Source organism: Mustela putorius, unplaced genomic scaffold, assembly GCF_011764305.1.
Source record: "Mustela putorius furo isolate JIRA1106 unplaced genomic scaffold, ASM1176430v1.1 tig00000253_pilon_pilon_pilon, whole genome shotgun sequence".
Classification (NCBI taxonomy): domain Eukaryota; kingdom Metazoa; phylum Chordata; class Mammalia; order Carnivora; family Mustelidae; genus Mustela; species Mustela putorius.
Window position 1 is genome coordinate 11537240 of NW_025421329.1, and position 22267 is coordinate 11559506.

Consider the following 22267-nt stretch of genomic DNA (forward strand, 5'->3'; position numbering starts at 1 on the left):
TGTAGAAGACACCAGTCAATGAAAAAACTGTGAGGATTTTCCACTCTCAAAAGAGTGTGGACTCTTGGGCTAACCTTCAGCACTCAGGGACATTTGTTCATGTCTGCCTCAGGTTGATGTCTGCTGCACACACTGATTATACCCAACTAAAGGGGAAGAAATGCTAAGAAGTGCCTCAGGATAAAACTAAAGCACATTAAGTGTTCACTTTATCAGTACATGTACTACAACTGGAACAACACAGAGATTAGCATGGCTGCTGCACAAAGATGACATGCAGATTCGTGAAACATTCCATAGTTTTTGAATATATATGGGCAAACTCTAGGACAACTACTAAAACAATTTTTTTTAGAAAAAGTATAATTGATAGGTTAAGCAAGAAGACAAAATGGAATCATAAAATGGTCAATTAAAACTATAAGAGCTATACTTGTGGTGAATACAGCATAATGTATAAATTTGTCAATCACTAAGTTGTTCACCTAAAATTAATGTAACACTGTGTGTCAACTATACAAAAAACAAAACAAAACCAAAAACTATAAAAGGCCAGAGAGTGCAGAAAAAAATAGGGAAAAAAAACAAAGGAACAAATAGAAAACAGTAACATAATGGTAAACATGAATTTAACTACATCAATTGTCACTTTATCACCTTTATCATCAATGGTTTAAGTATACTATTAAAAAACGGACTCTCAGAGTAAATTAAAAAAAAATAAGACTCAACTGCATGTTGTCCTTAAGAAACTCACTTTAAATACAAAGACACACATAGATTAAATATAAAGGGATAGAAGAAGATATACCATGCCAACACTAATCCAAAGAAAGGGAGTAGCTACATTGATCTTGGACACAGCCAACTTCAGAGAAAAAAAACATTATCAGGGACAAAGAAGAATAATACATATAGTAAGTGGTCAATCTTCCAAGAAGACATAATAAGCTTTAATGTGTATGTGCTTAATAAAAGCATCAAATATCATGAAGCAAGGCTGATAGAAATGCAAGAAGAGGCAGATAAATACAAGAGCTGAAAACTTCAGCATCTCTCTATCAGAAATGGACAGGCTCTAAAGATAGAAAATCAATAATCACATAGTTGAACACAACAGCACCATTGATCAACTGGATACAATTGACATCTATCAACTGCTCAACCAAATGCAGCAAAATACACATTTTTCTCAAGCTCATATAGAACATTCAGCAAGACAGACTACAATCTGGGCCATAAAACACACCTTAACAAATTTAAAAGAACAGAAATCATACATTGCTGCTCTCAGACCACAATGGAATTAAGACAGACAAATGGCTGGAAATTCCTGAATTACTTAAAGATTAACACACTTCTAATTAGAAGTTATTTAACTCATAGGTCGAAGAAGAAATCTCAAGAGAAACTGAAGAACATTTTAAACTAAATGAAAATGAAAGTACAACTTCTCAAAATATGTGGGATGCAGTGAAAGCAGTGCTTAGGGAGAAATTTATAGCATTGAATGTATATATTAGGAAGGAAGAAAGATCTAAAATCAATCATCTAAGCATCTATCTTAGGAAACTAGGAAAAGAAGAGCAAAGCAAACCCAAGATAAACAGAAGAAAGAAATAATAAATAAAAGTTAGAACAGATATCAATGAAATTGAAAAGAGGAAATCAAAAGAAAAAAATTAGCAAAACCAAAAGATGGTTCTTTGAAAAGATCCATAAATGATAATCGCTTAGCCAGGCTAACTAAGTTAAAAAGAGAGGAGATACAAATTGCCAATATCAGAAATGAAAGACAGAACATCCCTACAGACTCCATGGACAGAAAAGGATAATAAAGGAGTATCATGAACAGCTCTATGTTCAGAACTTTGGTGACCTAGATGAAAAAACCAATATTCTGAAAAATGCAATCAGCCAAAACACACACAAGAAGAAACAGACTATTTGAATAGGCCTGTATCTATTGAAGAAATGAATCAATAACTAATAACCTTCCAAAGAGAAAAACCATAAAGTTTTCACCAATGGGTTCACTGATTAATTCTACCAAACAATTAAGGAAGAAATGACACCAATTCCCTATAATCTCTTCTAGAAAATAGAAGAAGAGGAAATAGTTGCTAAAATTTTCTACGAAGCCAGCATTAGTCTAATGCCAAAACCAGACAGTCATTACAAAAAACCTATAGATCAAGATCTCTCATGAATACAAATGCAAAAATCCAGGGCACCTGGGTGGCTCAGTTGGTTAAGCATCTGCCTTCAGATTCCAGGGTCCTGGGATCAAGTACTGGTCAGGGCTCTCTACTCCTCCCTCCTGCCTGCTTTTTTTTTTTTTTTTTAATTTTTTTAATTACACATATAACGTATTATTTGCCCCAGGAGTACAGGTCTGTGAATGATCAGGCTTACACACTTCACAGCACTCGCCATAGCACATACCCTCCCCAATGTCCATAACCCAACCATCCTCTTCATACCCTGCTCCCCGCAGCAATCCTCAAATTTGTTTTATGAGCTTAAGAGTCTCTTACGGTTTATCTCCCTCCCGATCCCACCTTGTTTCATTTTTTCTTTCTCTAACCCCAAACCTCCACTTTGCCTCTCAAATTCCTCGTATCAGGGAAATCATATAATTGTCTTTCTCTGATTGACTTATTTCGCTCAGCATAATACCCTGTAGTTCCATCCACGTTGTTGCAAATGGTTAAGATTTCATTTCTTTTGATGGCTGCATAGTATTCCGTTATATATATACACCACATCACTTTATTCATTCATCTGTTGATGGACATCTAGGTTCTTTCCATAGTTTGGCTATTGTGGACATTGCTGCTATAAACATTCGAGTGCACATGCCCATTTGGATCACTACATTTGAATCTTTAAGGTAAACACCCAGGAGTGCAATTGCTGGGTCAAAGGGTAGCTCTATTTTCAACTTTTTGGGGAACCTCCATGTTGTTTTCCAGAATGGCTGCACCAGCTTGCATTCCTACCAATAGTGTAGGAGGGTTCCCCTTTCTCCATATCCTTGCCAGCCATTCTGACTTGTGTGAGGTTGTATCTCACTGTGGTTTTGATTTGCATTTCCCTGATGCTGAGCGATGTTGAGCACTTTTTCTTGTGTCTGTTGGCCATCTGGATGTCTTCTTTGCAGAAATGTCTGTTCATGTCCTCTGCCCATTTCTTGATTGGATTATTTGTTCTTTGGATGTTGAGTTTGATAACTTCTTTATAGATTTTGGATACTAGCCCTTTATCTGATATGTCATTTGCAAATATCTTCACCCATTCTGTCAACTGTCTTTTGGTTTTGTTGACTGTTTCCTTTGCTGTGCAAAAAAAGCTTTTTATCTTGGTGAAGTCCCAATAGTTCATTTTTGCCCTTGCTTCCCTTACCTTTGGCAATGTTTCTAGGAAGAAGTTGCTCTGGCTGAGGTCGAAGAGGTTGCTGCCTGTGTTCTCCTCAAAGATTTGGTTGGATTCCTGTCTCATATTGAGGTCTTTCATCCATTTTGAGTCTATTTTTATGTGTGGTATAAGGAATGGGTCCAGTTTCATTTTTCTTCATGCGGCTGTCCAATTTTCCCAACACCATTTGTTGAAGAGACTGTCTTTTTTCCATTGGACATTCTTTCCTGCTTTGTACAAGATTAGCTGACCATAGAGCTGAGGGTCTATTTCTGGACTCTCTATTCTGTTCCATTGATCTATGTGTTTGTTTTTGTGCCAGTACCATAATATCTTGAAAATTACAGCTTTGCAATAGAGCTTGAAGTCTGGAATTGTGATGCCACCAACTTTGGCTTTCTCTTTCAACATTCCTCTGGCTATTCGAGGTCTTTTCTGGCCACATATAAAGTTTAGGATTATTTGTTCCATTTCTTTGAAAAAAATTGATGGCATTTTGATAGGGATTTCACTAAACATGTAGATTGCATTAGGTAGCATAGACATTTTCACAATATTTGTTCTTCCAATCCATGAGCATGGAACATTTTTCCATTTCCTTGTATCTTCCTCAATTGCTTTCATGAGTACTTTTATAGTTTGCTGAGTACAGATACGTTGCCTCTTTGGTTAGGTTTATTCCTAGGTATCTTATGGCTTTAGGTGCAATTATAAATGGGATTGACTCCTTAAGTTCTCATTCTTCTGTCTTGCTGTTGGTGTAAAGAAATGCAACTGACTTCTGTGCATTGATTTTTACATCCTGATACTTTATTGAATTCCTGAACAAGTTCTAGAAGATTTGGAGTGGAGTCTTTTGGGTTTTCCACATAAAGTATCATATCATCTGCAAAGAGTGAGAGTTTGACTTCTTTGCCAATTCAGATGCCTTTGATTTCTTTTTGTTGTTTGACTGCCAAAACTAGGACTTCTAGTACTATGTTGAATAGCAGTTGTGATAGTGGACATCCATGCCATGTTCCTGACCTTAGGGGAAAAGCTCTCATTTTTTCCCCATTGAGAGTGATATTTGATGTGGGTTTTTCATAGTTCGCTTTGATAATCTTGAGGTATGTACCCTCTATCCCTACACTTTGAAGAGTTTTGATCAAGAAAGGATGCTGTACTTTGTCAAATACTTTTTCAGCATCTTTTGAGAGTATCATATGGTTCTTGTTCTTTTGTTAATGTACTGTATCACACTGGTTGATCTGCAGATGTTGAACCAACCTTGCAGCCCTGGAATAAATCCCACTTGGTCGTGGTGAAAAATCCTTTTAATGTACTGTTGGGTCTTATTGGCTAGTATTTTGGTGAGAAGTTTTGCATCTGTGTTTATCAAGGACATTGATCTGTAATTTTCCTTTTCGGTGAGGTCTTTGTCTGGTTTTGGGATCATGATAATGCTGGCCTCGTAAAATTAGTTTGGAAGTTTTCCTTCCATTTCTATTGTTTGGAACAGTTTCAAGAGAATAGGTATTAATTCTTCTTTAAGTGGTTGGTAGAATTCCCCTGGGAAGCCATCTGGCCCTGGGCTCTTGTTTGTTAGGAGATTTTTGATGAGTGCTTCAATCTCCTTACTAGTTATGGGTCTGTTTAGGTTTTCTATTTCTTTCTGGTTCAGTTGTGGTAGTTTATACGTCTCTACAAATGCAACCATTTCTTCCAAATTGTCAAATTTCCTGGTGTATAGTTGCTCGTAATATGTTCTTATAATTGTTTACATTCAGGGTAACTACTGAAAGATATGAATTTAGTGCCGCTGTAGTGCCTGTAAGATGACTGTTACTGTATATTGTCTCTGTTCCTTTCCATTTAGGCTCTCTTTTTGCTTACAGGACCCCTTTCAGTATTTCCTATAGGGCTGGTTTGGTGTTTACAAATTCTTTTAGTTTTTGTTTGTCCTGGAAGCTTTTTATCTCACTTTCTATTTTCAATGATTACCTAGGTGGATATAGTATTCTAGGCTGCATGTTTTTCTCGTTTAGTGCTCTAAATATATCATGGCAGCTCTTTCTGGCCTGTCAGGTCTCTGTGGACAACTCTGCTGCCAATCTAATATTTTTACCATTGTATGTTACAGACTTCTTGTCCCAGGCTGCTTTCAGGATTTTCTCTTTGTCACTAAGACTTGGAAGTTTTAGTATTAGATGATGGGGTGTGGATGGATTTTTATTGATTTTGAAGGGGGTTCTCTGTGCCTCCTGGATTTTGATGCTTATTCCCTTTGCCATTTTAGGGAAATTCTCTACTATAATTCACTCCAATATACCTTCTGTCCCCTTCTCTCTTTCCTCTTCGTCTGGAATCCCAATTATTCTAATATTGTTTCATCTTATGGTATCACTTATCTCTCAAATTCTCCCCTCGTGGTCCAGTAGTTTGTCTCTCTTTTGCTCAGCCTCTTTATTCTCTGTCATTTGGTCTTCTATATCACTAATTCTCTCTTCTGTCTCATTTATCCTAGCAGTAAGAGGCTCCATTTTTTATGGCACCTCCTTAATAGCTTTTTAAATTTCAGGTAGGTTAGATTTTAGTTCTTTTATTTCTCCAGAAAGGGCTTTGATTTCTCCAAACAGGGTTTCTCTACTATCTTCCATGCCTTTTTGGAGCCCAGCTAGCACCTTGAGAATTGTCATTCGGAACTCTAGATCTGTCATATTACCAAAGTCCATATTGATTAGGTCCCTAGCCTTTGGTACTGCCTCTTGTTCTCCAACCACCCCCCACCCTGCCGTGGTGAGTTTTTCTGCCTTGTCATTTTATCCAGATAAGAACATATGACTGAAAGAATAAAATACTAAAAGGGTGGCAAAGACCTCAGAAAAATGTATGCTAACCAAATCAAAAGAGACCCCAAATCAGGAGGAGAAGAAAGGGGGTAAAAAGAAAATTTTTAAAAAGTTATATATATATACATACAGATAGATAGATAGGTAGATAGACAGATATTATTCTAATATCTATATATATTAGACTGATGAATAGAACAGAGCCACTCACTTGATTTAGGGTGTATTTTGGTCTCTTAGAAGAAACTACCTCCCAAAATTTAAAAGAAAGGAAAATTTATATATATACAAAAATAACAGTAAACATGATGAAGGGACAGAGTATGATTGTAAAGAAGAAAATTTTTTTTTTAATTCTAAAAAAGGAATTGATAAGTTAGTTGGAAAAAGAAAGATAAAGAAATTGGAGAGAATTTGCTCAGGCTGGAGACTAGAACAAAGCCCTGTGCTGCTGCCCCTCGGAACAATTTGTTACTTAAACTGTAACCCCTGGAGGATTTTACTAGTTGCCAAGCACATTTAAATATGGCCTTAAAAAATACTGATACTGACAACAGGTCTTTGGGGAGAAGGACGATGTACGACCGTGAAGCTGGGCAGCTGGGGATGCCCGGCTTGCTCAGGGTGGAATGCGGCCCCTTCACAGAAGCTGGGCAGCTGGGGATACCTGGCTCGCCCAGGGCGGAACGCCGGCTGCTTCAGGGAAGCCGAGCACCCGGGAACGCCCGCCCGGTCAGCTCAGGGGGGAACGAAAAACCGCCTGCTTGCTTCCCTTTTTCCTTATCGCTCCTTTCTCTTCCCAGAAGTGCCCATTGTTAGTTAGATGAGTCCTTTGAATGTGCTTGGTTAACTATAAACCGTACCCTCACCGTACCCTCCTCCTTGCTTGCCTGCAAGACGTGACTAACGTTTGACCTTCATCAGTCCTTCTGTTGGCTATTGTTTTCTATCTAATAAAAGTGAGACTGTGGAGTTGCTCCTGGCAGCAGTCCTTTTCGACTGTTGTCCCCTGCTCCCAGTCTTTTGCAGCTGACTTGTTTCTGCCTAATTCTTCTCTCATCGCCGACTGGAAGCAGCAGCCCTGTGCTAGATTTAGGGTATATTTTGATCTATTAGAAAAAATTATATATCAAAATTCTTTAGAAGAAAAAAACCCTATATGTATACAAAAAATAAAGTTAGATACAAGGAAGGATAAAATATGACTATAATAATGAAGGTTTAAAAAGATTTTTTTTAGAAAGGTATTGTTTTAAGATAAATTAGTAAATGTTCAAGGAGGAAAGAAGAAAATTTTAAAAAATTAGAATAAGAAAAAAATAAAATAAAAAAAAAATAACTTTGCAAGACTAAAGAATCATGGGGAGAAAGCCATGAATTCCATGCTTTGCCTTCCCCTCCTCTGGAATTCAACAGAATTCCAAGGAGAACAACATTCTCCTTGATCAGTGAGCTTGGTCTTGGCTGGATGTTTTTGCTGATTTCTGGGGGAGGGGCCTGTGGTAGTGATTCTCAAATGTCTTTGCCTGAGGCGGAATTGCACTGCCCTTGCCAGGGCCAGGCTAAGTAATCTCCTCGGGTTTGCTCTTGGGAGCTTTTGTTCCCTAAATGCTTTCTGTAGAGCTCTGGAGGACAGGAATGAAAATGGTGGCCTCCAAATCTCTGGCCCGAAGAAGCCGAGAGCTCAGGACCCTACTCCTCAATGCACTGACAGAGAAAAGCAGTCAATCACTCCCATCTCCCTGTCTCCGGTGGCACTCGAGCTCACCCAGCCTGTGATTGAGCATCTCTGTCTCTGGCACACAGCACCGCTTGGAGTCTCCAAACCCAGGAGATTCTTGGTGCCCTGTTCTTCTAGCAGAGGAAGATGGGTCTCTCCAGATCTGCCACTTGTGGGGTCCCTGCTCAAAGAGCAGTGGTCCGACTATGCCACAGATCACAGTTTAAGGTAACCCCAAGCTGAGAGCTCACTCCTCAATTCCATCTCTTAGTCAGCTTCCCCACTCTGATACCTGTGAGCTCTGCTACACCCAGACACCCTTGATTCTTCTGTGATCCCGTGGAACCTAAGACCACACTGTCCCTGTGAGGGCTTCCCCCCGGCTCAGCCTCTAGAGTGATGTCCCTCAGTGGAGCAGACCTAAAAATTTGGATTTTGTGTTCCGTTGCTCCACACTTGCCAGGGGCTGGCCCTTCTCCCCAGGGTCTATCTTCCTGTTGCTTCAGATTTACTTCTCCTCAGGTCCTACCTTTCAGAAAATGGTGATTTTCTGTTTCTAGAATTGCTACTCTTCTTCTCTTCGATCTTCTGTTAGGTTTGTAGGTGTTTGGAACGGTTTGATAACTATCTAGCTGATCTCCTGTGACCTGATGTCATTTCAGTCTGCTACTCCTTCACTATCTTGCCTCTCCCCTCTCCTGCCTGCTTTTCTATCTCCCTCTGCTCTTCCCTGCCCCACCCCCCACTCATGCCCTCTCTCTCAAAAAATGAATAAAATCTTAAAAAAAAAAAAAGAAAATCACTTAAGTAATCCATAATATGAACAGATTAGAGAAAAATCACATGATCATATCTACAGATGCATAAAAGCATCTGATAAACTCAGACACTCTTTGTATTTTATTTAATTCATTTATTTGACAGAGAGAGATCACAAGTAGACAGAGAGGCAGGCGGGGTGGGGGGAAGCAGGCTTCCTGCTGAGCAGAGAGTCCAATGTGGGGCTTTATCCCAGGACCCTGAGATCATGACCTGAGCCAAAGGCAGAGGCTTAACCCACTGAGCTACCCAGGTCCCCCTCCAACACCCGTTCTTGATAAAAATTTTACAATAGGATATTACTCATCAGAATGAATACCCAACTTCTCCATCAACATGGATGGGACTGGAGGAGATTATGCTAAGTGAAATAAGTCAAGCAGAGAAAGTCAAGTATCATAAGGTTTCACTTACTTGTGGAACATAAGGAATAGCATGGAGGACATTAAGAGAAGGAAGGAAAAAATGAAGGGGGGGCATTGGAGAGGGAGATGAACCACGAGAAACTGTGGACTCTGAGAAACAAACTAAGGGTTTTAGAGGGGGGGTGGAGGGGGGGGTTAGCCTGGTGATGGGTATTAAGGAGGGCACATATTGCATGGAGCACTGGGTGTTATATGCAAACAATGAATCCTGGAACACTACATCAAAAACTAATGATGTACTGTATGAAGACTAACCTAACATTAAAAAAAAAAAAAAGAATAAGAACAAGAAGAAGAAAAGTATCTAGGGATCTAACTCACCCTAAATTAAACTAATGTAGTGTAGGTTAAAATTAGGTGGTAGAAGGATGGAGAAAAAAGTAGGGAACTAAATATATCATGTTTCACAACCTGTAAAAAAGAAAAGAAAAAGAAAGAAAGAAAGAAAAAGAAACTTTCCGCAAATTAGAAATAGAAAGGCACTTCCTCAACTTGAAAAGAACATCTACAATATACTGACAGCTAACATCATAATTACTGGTGACAAACTTAGAAGCTTTCCTACTAAAACGAGGAGCAAAAGCAAAGAATGTCCTCCCCTCACCACTCCTTCACAATACTGTACTAGAAGTCCTGGCTAATGTAATAAAAGAAGGAAATAAAAGGCATACTGATTGATAAGGGAGAAATAAATCTGTCTTTGTTCAAAGATAATATGACTGTCTATGTAGAAAATCCCAAAGAATCAACAACAACAAAAAAACTCCTAGAACTAATAAGTGATTATAGCAAAGTTTCAGGATACAAGGACACTATGCAAAAATCAATTGCTTCCCTATACACCAGCAATGAACAAGGAAAACTTTAAATTAAAAACAGAATAGCATTTACATTAGCACCCAAAAGAATAAAACATTTAGGTCTAAATATAGCAAAATATGTACAAGATCTATATGAAGAAAACTATAAAACTCTGATAAAAGAAATTTTAAAAAACTAAATAAATGGAAAGATTTTCCAGGTCCATCCATAGGAAGATTCAATACTGCAAAAAAGCTTAGTTGTTCCCAACTTGATTCATAGATTCAAAGCAATCCCAATCAAAATCCCAGGAAATTATTTTGTATATATCCTAAAACTGATTATAATGTTCTTATGGAAAAGGAAAAGATCCAGAATGGCCAACAAAATATTGAAGAACAAAGCCAACAGTATGACACTACTTGACTTCCAGACTTACTGAAATGCTACAGTAAACAAGATATTATGGTAATGGCAAAAGAATAAGACAATTCTATGAAACAGAATAGAGTACAGAATCAGACCCACATAAATTAGTCAACTGATGTTTCACAATATTATCTTACATAATATATTATAATATAATGGAGCAAAGACTGTATTTTCTCCAAATGGTGCTGAAACAACTGGACATCCACATGTAAAAAATGAATCTAGACACAGACATTACACCTTTCATGACAGTTAATTAAAAATGGATGATAGACCTGAATGTAAAGCACAAAAGTATAAAACTCCTAGAGGAGAAAATAGGAGAAAATTTAGGTGACTTTGGATGTGGTGAAGTCTTTTTAGATACAGTAAAGACATAATGATGGAGAAATAACTGTTGTTGGACTTCATTAAAGGAAACTTCTGCTCTGTGAAAGACACTGTTGAGAGAATTAGAAAATAAGCCACAGACTGGGCGAAAATACTTGTAAAATATATATCTGATAAAGGAATTGTTATCCAAAATATACAAAGAACTCTTAAAATCAACAATAAGAAAATGAACCCAATTTTATAAATGGCCAATAGCCTTAGATACCTCACCACAGAAGATATGCAAATAGAAAATGAGCATATGAAAAGATGCTCAACATTACATGTCCATTAGGGAATTACAAACTGAAACAATGAACTACCACCACACATATCTCAGAATGGTCAAAAATCGAAAACACAGACAACACCAAATGCTGATGAAGATGTAGACCAACAGGAATGTTCATTCACTGCTGGTCAGAATGCACAATGGTTCAGCCAATCTGGAAGATAGTCTGACAGTTTCTTGAAAAACTAAATATATTCTTAGAATCCAGCAATTGTGTTCCTTAGTATTTACCCAAATGAGTTGAAAACATAAGTCCACAGAAAAACCTGCATGTGGATGTTTATAGCAGCTTTATTCATAATTGCCAAAATTTGGAAGTAACCAAGGTGTCCTTTAGTAGGTAAACAGAAAAACTGGTACATTCACACATGGAGTATTACCATCAATAAAAAGGCATAAGCTTTATGGATTGGAAGAACAAATATTTTCACAATATTTCACAATATTACTGAAATTTCAGAAATGAGCTGCATGGATTGGAAGAATAAATATGCTACATAGAGCAATCTACACATTTAGTGCAATCCCTATCAAAATACCATCAACTTTTCCCAAAGAAATGGAACAAATAATCCTAAAATTTATATGGAACCAGAAAGGACCCTGAATAGGCAGAGGAACGTTGAAAAAGAAAACTAAAGTGGGCAACATCACAATTCCAGACTTCAAACTCTATTACAAAACTGTAATCATCAAGACAGGATGGTACTAGCACAAAAACAGACACATAGATCAATGGAACAGAATAGAGAGTCCAGAAATAGACCCTCAGCTCTATGGTCAGCTAATCTTGTACAAAGCAGGAAAGAATGTCCAATGGAAAAGTCTCATCAACAAATCGTGGTGGGAAAATTGGACAGCCACATGAAGAAAAATGAAACTGGACCCATTCCTTATACCACACATAAAAATAGACTCAAAATGGATGAAAGACCTCAATATGAGACAGGAATCCAACCAAATCTTTGAGGAGAACACAGGCAGCAACCTCTTCGACCTCAGCCACAGCAACTTCTTCCTAGAAACATTGCCAAAGGTAAGGGAAGCAAGGGCAAAAATGAACTATTGGGACTTCACCAAGATAAAAAGCTTTTTTTGCACAGCAAAGGAAACAGTCAACAAAACCAAAAGACAGTTGACAGAATGGGTGAAGATATTTGCAAATGACATATCAGATAAAGGGCTAGTATCCAAAATCTATAAAGAAGTTATCAAACTCAACATCCAAAGAACAAATAATCCAATCAAGAAATGGGCAGAGGACATGAACAGACATTTCTGCAAAGAAGACATCCAGATGGCCAACAGACACAAGAAAAAGTGCTCAACATCGCTCAGCATCAGGGAAATGCAAATCAAAACCACAGTGAGATACAACCTCACACAAGTCAGAATGGCTGGCAAGGATATGGAGAAAGGGGAACCCTCCTACACTGTTGGTGGGAATGCAAGCTGGTACAGCCACTCAGGAAAAAAGTATGGAAGTACCTCAAAAAGTTGAAAATAGAGCTACCCTATAACCCAGCAATTGCATTCCTGAGTATTTACCCTAAATGTACAAATGTAGTGATCTGAAGGGGCACATGCACCCCAATGTTTACAGCAGCAATGTCCACAACAGTCAAAATATGGAAAGAGCCTCGATCTCCATCAACAGATGAATGGATAAAGAAGATGTGGTATATACATAATGGAATATTAAGCAGACATCAAAGAAACCCAAAAAACAAAATCTTACCACTTTTAATGGCATGGATGGAACTTATTACGCTAAGCAAAATAAGTCAATCAGAGAAAGACAATTATATGATCTCACTGATATGAGGAATTTGAGGAACAACACAGAGGATCATAGGGGAAGGGAGGGAAAAATAAAACTAGATGAAACCAGAGACGGAGACAAACCATAAGAGACTCTTAATCTCAGGAAACAAACTGAGAGTTGCTGGAGGGGAGGGGGACGGGACGGATGGGGTGGCTGAGTGATGGACACTGGGAAGGTATATGTTATGGTGAGTTCTGTGAATTGTGTTAAGACTGGTGAATCAGACACCTGTACCCTTGAAACAAATAATACTTTATATGTTAATTTTTAAAAAAAGGAATGAGCTATGAAGCCACGAAAAGACATGGAGGAACCTTAAGTGCATATTAATAAGTGACGGAAGCCAATCTGAATAGGCTGCATGCTATATGATTCCAATTCTGTGACATTCTGGAAAAGGCAGAACTATGGGGAACACTAGAAAGATAAGTGTTTCCAGAGGTTGCAGGATGGTAGGGATAAACAGGTGGAGCTCAGAGGATTTGGGGGAATTTTAGGACAATGAAACTACTCTGTATGATATGATAATGGTGGATACACATCATTCGTACATCTGTCCAAACTTATAGAATATATGACACCAAGAGTAAGCCCTATGGTAAACCATGGCCTCCATGTCCTAATGACATGTCAGGGTAGGTTCATCTATTGTAACACATGTTCCACTCTGGTATCAGTGTTGATAACAGAAGAGGTTGTGTATATGTGCTGGTGGGGGATTGGGTGTATGATAAACCTCTGTACCTTCCCCTCAATTTTGCTATGAATCTAAAATGCTCTATGAATTGCTCAAAACTACATCAAAAACTAATTATGTACTATATGTTGGCTAATTGAACATAAAAAATAAAATAATATAATATAATAAAATAAAATTTATTTAAAACAATAAACGCATGTTAATTGGTGATTACTCTCCCCACACCCTCCTAAGGCCAGTGCCTTCCTCCAGTATCAGCTATATCCCCCAGGACAACTCCAAAAGGCAGATGGGAAGCAGTGGTTCCCTGGGGCCTAAGCATACCTGCAGAGGGGGTAAGAGACCCCCACTGTGCCTAACAGTGTTCACAGAGAGAACAACCAACTCCTTTAAGGAAAAAGGCAAGCCCTGGTGCCATGGAGCAATGAGGTGTCAGCCCAAGAGGAAAGGGAAGGGACAAGAGAAACATTCTCTTTAAAAGATAACAAAAAAAGATTACTCTTATTCCTTGGAGTTCCAGTTTAAATATCAATTTTGGCTTTTCACCAAAAACAAAACTTGTTATATTAATAAACGTCAGTATCTTTTGAAGAGAAATACAAGGTTCTATCATGAAAGGCCTATCCCTCTTACAATTTTGACTGCCAGCCAGACCACTAACATTTACAGAAAGGCACCAGACTAGGTCCTACATCCAATAGCAGGGGAGAGAGAAGGGGTCCATCCCACTGAGGGACCGCCATGCTCTGCCCAAGGCGAAGCCACACACTTCGGACACAGGAGTTTACCACCGCCGCACAGAAGCATACCATACTGCCCAGTGAGGCAGCCTCCCCCAGCAAGATGCTCAGAAATCCTCACGCCATTTTCAGCTCTTCAACTGCTCGGTAACTGTGTCTTTTTTTTTTTTTTTTTTAAAGATTTTATTTATTTATTTGACAGAGATCACAAGTAGGCAGAGGAAGGCAGAGAGAGAGAGAGAGAGAGAGAGAGAGAGAGAGAAAAGCAGGCTCCCTGCTGAGCAGAGAGCCCGATGCGGGGCTTGATCCCAGGACCCTGAGATCATGACCTGAGCCGAAGGCAGAGGATTAACCCACTGGGCCACCCAGGCGCCCCTAACTGTGTCTTTTGATTCTGGAGCTTAATCTTCATTCTAAAAGGCAGATAATGCCTAGTGGCTAGAAACTCAAGAATTAGAACCAGATCCATGTCTAGCTCTCAAGTTTGGGCAAGTCTGAAGCAGTTAAGTTACCCTTAAACATACCCACCAAAGTCAGCTTCAAACAAAACAAACCAAACAACCTAACAGTGGAAATCATTTGTATTCTTTTTTCTTTTTTTTTAGATTATTTTATTTAAGAGAGTGTGAGCTAGCATGAGCAAGGGGAGCAGCAGGCTGAGGGAGAGAGATAGGGAGAAGCAGACTCTCCACAAGCAGGGAGCCAGCTCGGTCTCAATCCCAAGCCCCGGGATCATGACCTGAGCCAAAAGCAGATGCCCAACCCCCAACCGACTGAGGCACCCAGGTGCCCCTCATTTGTATTCTTTTCAGAATGGAATCTTTGCAAAGACAAACTGAATGAAGAAAAATGTCCTATCGAGTAACACCTATCTTTGATTAATGAACATCCATCAGTGTGTTTCCTTTTTCCTTTCAATTTAATGGGCCCAACACTTTGAACAGAATGAAGTGCTCCACAGACATGAACTCAAAACTTGTAACTCAGAGAGCTGAGGGGTCCTGTCTACAGCTGAGGAGGATGGCCAGAGCCCCCCCCACCCAGAAGCAGGGTGCATCAAGGCTGCTCTGGCAGAATCCCCCCTCAGGGAGCCTTGAAGTTTCAGGGCTTTACTCACCCCCAATATTTGCTATGGACTCTGGCCCAATAAGTTGATTTTCAAACAGCCTTTCCGCCTGTTGTAACTTCATATTTGGTTGCAGAACACCAAGCAAGAGAAGGGGTTCTTTGAAGCTGTAAAATAATGCAATTATAGGGATTTGTCTATAAGAAATACATGAAGAAAGTGTTTACTGAGGACCTTCATGCGTAACTCCCCACTCTTTGATAAAGAGGGCATACTGCAATAACATCCTTAGTTGCCAGAAACACAAAGGCTAAAGAAAACACCATTCTAGGAGATCAGAAAAGGTCATAGTATTAAAAAACATTAAAATATGATTATGGCTAATGCAAGAACTTTGGTAATCAGCTGAGAGTATCTGGGGCCTCCACTTACTCAAGCTCCAGTCTCAGTCCAATGCCCTGACAAAGGTTAGACATCATCCCACCCTCTGATTCACATGCCCTGGCATTTATTTTTCAGTATCTGCCCAGTCATTAAAATCCCAACTAAGACAGAGGGGAGTGGTGGTGACATCCCACAGCTGATAGCCTCGCTTCCTATTTCACAGAGAAAACAGAAGAAACAAGAAGAGTTTGTCCTGGCCTGGTGTCACCAGCCTATCATCCAGCACAGGTGCTCTCTGCCTCCTGCCTGTCCCTCTCAGGGCCCAGCCAGGTTTCTCTCTGAAGCCAGCTTACACTGGGCCCTGGACCCTTCCTCTGACAACAGACTGAGCTCCAGGAATCTTCCCTCTCTGCTGGTCCTTCTCAGCCTTCAAATCCTGCTGGTGGCACTTTCGGGAGGCAGACATGGTTGAAGGTCCTCTCCCCATGTCCTTTGCTACCACCCTGGTCCAGGCCACCATCTTCTGGCCCCTGCTTCCTCCATATTCTCTACAATGTATATCCTCAACCCAGCACTGTGCACCTTGTGAAATACATTCAGATCACAGCGTTCAGCTCTCACAGCCCTGCAATGGCCCCATCTCAGCTAGAGCCTATGGCCTTGCAGGGGTGCCCTTCTCCCTGCAGTCTGGCCAGTCACCTCTCTCAGGTCTTCTCCTCCTGTTCACTCTGCCCTCTACAGGGCCCTCCCTGCCGGTTCCTGACAGGAAGGTCAGGAACTTCCCGCCCTTAAATCCTTGGCACCAGCTCCTCTGTGCTCTGCCCTCACCTTCTCAGGGAGGCCTGCTCTGACCACCCAATATAATACACCAGACCTCCCTCCAAAGCGAAGTTCCCGACACTCTATTTTCTCTATAGCACTTAGTAGCTGCTCACTTCTCTGTTGCATATACTGTCTATCCCCACTAGAACACATGGCCCATGAGATCAGGGATTTGTGTTTTTCACTGCTGTATCTCAAGCACCTGCCTATAGGTTCCCAACCAACACTGCAGGAAGGAGGAGGAAGGGAAGGAAGGGGCAAAGAGGGAAAATATCTCCCAATTCCTGCCCTACCTTGCCCTCAAGCAGGGGAGTTTCCCAGTCACTGTTCCAGAGTGGGAGACCCAAGAGGGAAGGGGAAGCTGAAACTGTTGAATGAAAAAGAAGCTTCCCTGTCTTGCCCAACCCTCTTCCCTTTCCAGCAGAACACCTACTGCCTCCCCTGAGTCAAGCATGTGCTTAGGACACAGCACAATTTCCTCTGAATTAAACTCCCCCAACCCACCCCTCTTTCACTCTACCCTGCCTCCCAGTTACAGCTTTCACCTGCTTTAAAAGAAAAAACAATCATGATTTAACTAGGTGTTAATGAAGTTATTAAAAGAATTAAGTTAATAAAGTTATTAGATAAGTATCTACCTAATAAAGCTACGAGTTTTACTTCTAAATGAAGAGAGCAGGGCTGCAACCTGCATACTTTGTTGAGAAAAGCCTAGGATATGGAGATGGACATGGCTAGGTTTGAATTCTGACCTTGGGAAGGTCAGCCCTCCCAAGGTGCACGTGAAGACTGAACAACACAGACAAGCATGTACAGCCCAGGGACAGAGGACAGTACACCCGAGACTCAGCCACCCCCTTCTGCCCAATCCTTGACCTTGCCTAATTCCCTATACAAAGGAAGTCCTCGAGAAATATTTGTAGCATCAACCTAATCAGTATTTCATGCACCATCCCTGCCAACAAGCAGCCTGAGTATTATCTCAATAGGGAGGCAAGAAGAAAACTTTTATGAGAAAATGCAAAGGATGGGCAAGAAAGGGCCCTAACTCTTGCAGCCTGAGCAGCAGGAGCATCAAGGAAGAATGGCCTCAGGAAGGCCAGCCAGGCCACATGGACCCTTGCTAAAGCCTATGAACTCAAAAACTCTTATCAGCTCCCTGTTAACTCCCAAGTGCTGCTAACTCTTATTAAGTCCCATTAACTTCATGTGTCAAATGTATCCTAAAGAACTGACCAAAATCCTCCAAAAATCAGAATGTCTTGTATGTCCTATCTACCACAGTCTGTACATTTTCCAAACAAGGAAGAAAGAAGGGTGCTTTGCATGGCAGGTTTTTGACAAGGCCCTGCAATCTTCCTGGTGACTGCTCCCTAGAACTAAAACCAACTGCATAATAGTCCATTCTGGAGGGGCCTGCACCCATCTTCATTTTTCTCTGTGATTTCCCGGCAATTGCTGAGTGTGGTCTCAGCTCTCCCCCAGAGGACATGGACACCAGAGATAGACTCTCTGAGGCACTTCCGTCAGCCATCCTCCCTCCTGTCCAGTTGGCCGGATCCTGCTCCCCACGGCAGTCGCTGGTGGAGAGAACAGAGGTGCAGCAGAAGCTGAGAGCTCTGCTCTCCTGTCAGCATCAATACTGCAACCACCCACTTGCTCCACACAGTGTGTTTCCCTTCCTTGCTCTTTTTGCTCTGAACAGAGTTTGAAAGAAGCCCTTTTTGCTGCTGCTGTTAGCATTTTCCTCCAAACCTCAGCTCACTTCTGTTCTTCTAACTCCTCCAGTCTTCTGCTTTTGTTCTGCATTTGGGGTTGCCCCTTCCAATTATTGAGCAAGTCACCTTCTAAGTCTGAGCATGGGAAAGATCCCTGTCAGCCACCCTGGTTTCACTGGGCTTCTCCTCCCTCCCCTTCTCACAAGGCTCATTTACTCTACAGAGAGAATGTACTTTGTACAATTTCAAATCCTTAGTGGGCCACTTTCCCTTTCGGTTTCTGGTCAGGAGCACACACCTGTCTTTCCTTTGAATTTCTTCACTCTTCCCACATATAAATTCACCTTTACCGAGATCAAAGGTCTCCAGTCACTGAAGCTCCATGTTCCTCTGCTCTTTTCACTTTCCTGCTCTTCTCCAAGGCTAACTTCCCAGTCCAGATTTTGATGCCCAGCTGTGGACACAGCTCACACTCCCACCTTAGCCAACTAGATTATTCAGAAAACCCCAAGTCAGTTTCTATTTGTTCTACATGTTGACGGGGCTTAGCAAGAGAGAACCCCTATCACCCACAGTGTGCACCAGTCAGGACACCAAGTATGCCCTTGGGCCTAGCTCAGCCAGAGGACAAATGGAGAGGTCCACCAACACACCAGGAATTAGAAGTCACCACTGTCATGGGTCTACAATGCCTAGGCCTACACACAATCCCAAAGTTATGCAAGCTAATTATGTTTTAACAGCACCATATACATTACTAATTCTAAATCCAGCAACAGAAAAAGTTGACTCTTATATACAAATGTCACTCTAAGGTAGAATTGTGTCCTCTTTGTATCTTTGTATTCAGCTACCTACCTTAAGCATTCTAAATGCTGTATACATTCTCAGTGAACTGAGTACAACATAAAGCCTTAATTTTATTTATAAAACACACACATTATTCAGTGTTATATTCACTCTATAATGGGACACAGGTCTTGCCTGAAGTTTTTAAAATCACTTAAAATAAACTTCGAAAAGCTTCACTTCTCTGGAAAGTTCAAGAGCAAAGGGGAATTTACTTGTCAAACCAGATTGCACAACCCTTTGGCATAAGCTCAAATCAATGCCATAAATCATCACAACATTAAGAGCCTGGCTCTGCATTACTATAATTACAAACGTGAATGCATTTCATAGGGTCCTAGGTAAATACTATTTTTTTCAAGTTATAATGGACTACATTACTCATAGATGCCCACCAATGAGAGATAACTTAGGAAAAACAGATTACTAATTATAAGGCTTTTGAAAAAATCAGTACTTAACAAAATTTAAACAAAGGAACTTAACCTTTTTGTGTGCTTTTGCCACTTCAAATGAATTCATGTTAATTAACACATAAACTTCTCTTATTGGGGATTTTTCTGGGTTTTATATGCGGTTTTTCATTTTTGTTTTTGAAATCTTATGAACAATACCATTCATATATTGTGTAACATCTGATTCCATACAAAACTCAAGCATTAAAGAAATCACAAATATCTCTCTTTCCTAGTAACTTACCTTTCAGAACAAATTGGGTATCCTAGACATTATCCCACCCTACCCTTGCGAAGCAAGCCCTCCCAAAAATGACCAGGACAGCTCACCTGAGAGGCTGTGGGTCTATAGGAGACTCCAGGAGCAGCATGGCTCCAAGCAGGGGAACGGTGAGGGAGACAGCCAGCATCAAGAAGGTCACTCGGAACACACGGCCACTAAAGGAGCTGCCAGAATCAGGGAAATACAAATCAAAACCACAATAAGATACCACCTCACACCAGTCAGAATGGCTAAAATTAACAAGTCAGGAAATGACATATGCTGGTGAGGATGCAGAGAAAGGGGAACCCTCTTACACTGTTGGTGGGAATGCAAGCTGGTGCAACCACTCTGGAAAACAGCCTGGGGGGTTCCTCAAAAAGTTGAAAATAGAACTACCCTACAACCCAGTAATTGCACTACTGGGTATTCACCCTAAAGATACAAGCATAGTGATCCAAAGGGGCATGTGCACCCAAATGTTTATAGCAGCAATGTCCACAATAGCCAAACTATGGAAAGAACCTAGATGTCCATCAACAGATGAATGGATAAAGAAGATGTGGTATATATACACAATGGAATACTATGCAGCCAACAAAAGAAATGAAATATTGCATTCACGATGACATGGATGGAACTAGAGGGTATTATGCTTAGCAAAATAAGTCAAGCAGAGAAAGACAAATATCATATGATCTCCCTGATATGAGGAAGTGGAGATGCAATGTGGGGGTTGTGGGGGGTAGGAAAAAAATAAGTGAAACAAGATGGGATTGGGAGGGAGACAAACCATAAGAGACTCTTAATCTCACAAAACAAACTGAGGGTTGCCAGGGGGAGGGGGGTAGAGAGAGAGTGGTGGGGTTATGGACATTGGGGAGGGTATATGTTATGGTGTGTGCTGTGAAGTGTGTAAACCTGGCAATTCACAGATCTGTACCCCTGGGGCTAATAATACATTATATGTTTATTTAAAAAAATAAAAATAAATTATAATTTTTAAAAAAGGAGCTGCCAGAGATGGAATATACAAAGGTGATCAGCAGCAGCTGAGATGGGACAAGTCCAGCTGGTCTCAAAGCCTGTGAAGCAAGAGCAGGCTTTTAGTCTGGTCTCATTGCGAGACCACTGACCTCTGCGGCTTGTGATGAAACTTTAGGACTGTTTGCTATGATTGGCAAACATGCTTCTGTTCTTTTTTTTTAATCTTCCAGCTGTGTGGGAAAGTCTTATCAGTTATTTGCCAGATAGTCTGATAAACTGAACCTTCAATCTCCAAGAGATTTGCAGTCTCCAAGAGGGCAAATCAGAGAACTGGTAAACACAAAAATGGAATAAAGAGTGCGATGATGTAATGCAAACACACCCGTCTACAAGAGAAGATGTGTTTACCAAAAGTCACTATTTCCTAGTATATGGATTTAAAGCAGCAACGTTCAGTCTTATGGGTCTCTAAGATTCCCAGCTTTGGTGGATAAAAGAGATAAAGACAAATTCATGAAGCAAAGAGAACACAATACAACTTGCTGAGAGTCTGATTCTCCAGTCATTTTGCCAATCACACTACACCTTCAAGAATTCAGAAGCAAATCTCAGCTCTCGACCTTTAGAGGGCTGACAGATACTGACAGTTACTCACAAAGAATCTATACAATCACAATTCCAAGTCATCACTACTAAAGGCTTGGGAAGATCTAAAAGCTGCCTTGGGAATCTTGTGTGATGTTTTCGGACAAATGACCAATGGTAACTAAAACGATCCTCACTGACATCATTACTCACGTGGTAAACAGCACATTTAGCCTCTTCGCTACTTCATAGGATCATTACTTGCTTTAAGTGCATTCAAATTTATTATATACTTACATCAAGATTAACTTTAAGCAAATAAATCATGTGCTCCTAAGTTGAAGAATCTTTCCCTATCCCCTCCCCCCCCAAAAAAAAGTTGACTTAAAAAAAATCAAGACTCACACTTAACAAACACTTCATCAAAGAGCTGCGTTTTGTTTGAGTCTTGACAGGCTAGCCTTCCACTGTATAAACCTGATTCCAGGTACAGTACAGAAATGTGGGGCCTAAAGGCCAGCTCTAACTTCCCCAACAGCCAGCTATGCCACTTCAGGCAGGTTTCTTCACATGAAGCCCATGGGCTCCCCACTATGTAAGAGAGTTTTGTAACCTCAATGCCCCACCCAATTTAAATATGCATGATTTTAATAAATGAAATGGCAAAAAATAAAGCATCTGTTTTGACCAGTAGAAATGAAAAGCAAAGGGAAAGAAAAAGAGGAGAGAGGAGAAGATTCTCCCCTAGTGCCTCCAGAAAGGGAC

General features: G+C 40.4%; 1 protein-coding gene and 1 non-coding gene across 7 annotated transcripts in view; one reads left to right on the top strand and one right to left on the bottom strand.

Annotated features, from left to right (window-relative positions):
• Nucleotides 1-22267, bottom strand: part of LOC101671220 (adipocyte plasma membrane associated protein) — a 45160-nt gene that overhangs the window by 13422 nt on the left and 9471 nt on the right. For all 6 annotated transcript variants that reach the window (XM_004754085.2, XM_045078471.1, XM_004754086.2 and 3 more), the window contains exons 2-3: nucleotides 19999-20115; nucleotides 15492-15607 (exon numbers count right to left, since the gene is read on the bottom strand). In XM_004754085.2, coding sequence (XP_004754142.1) covers nucleotides 15492-15607; nucleotides 19999-20115 — 233 coding nt within the window. The remainder of the gene's footprint in view (nucleotides 1-15491; nucleotides 15608-19998; nucleotides 20116-22267) is intronic.
• On the top strand, nucleotides 201-304 carry LOC123391613. The gene has a single exon (XR_006606308.1). It is a non-coding gene; the product is annotated as a U6 spliceosomal RNA (small nuclear RNA).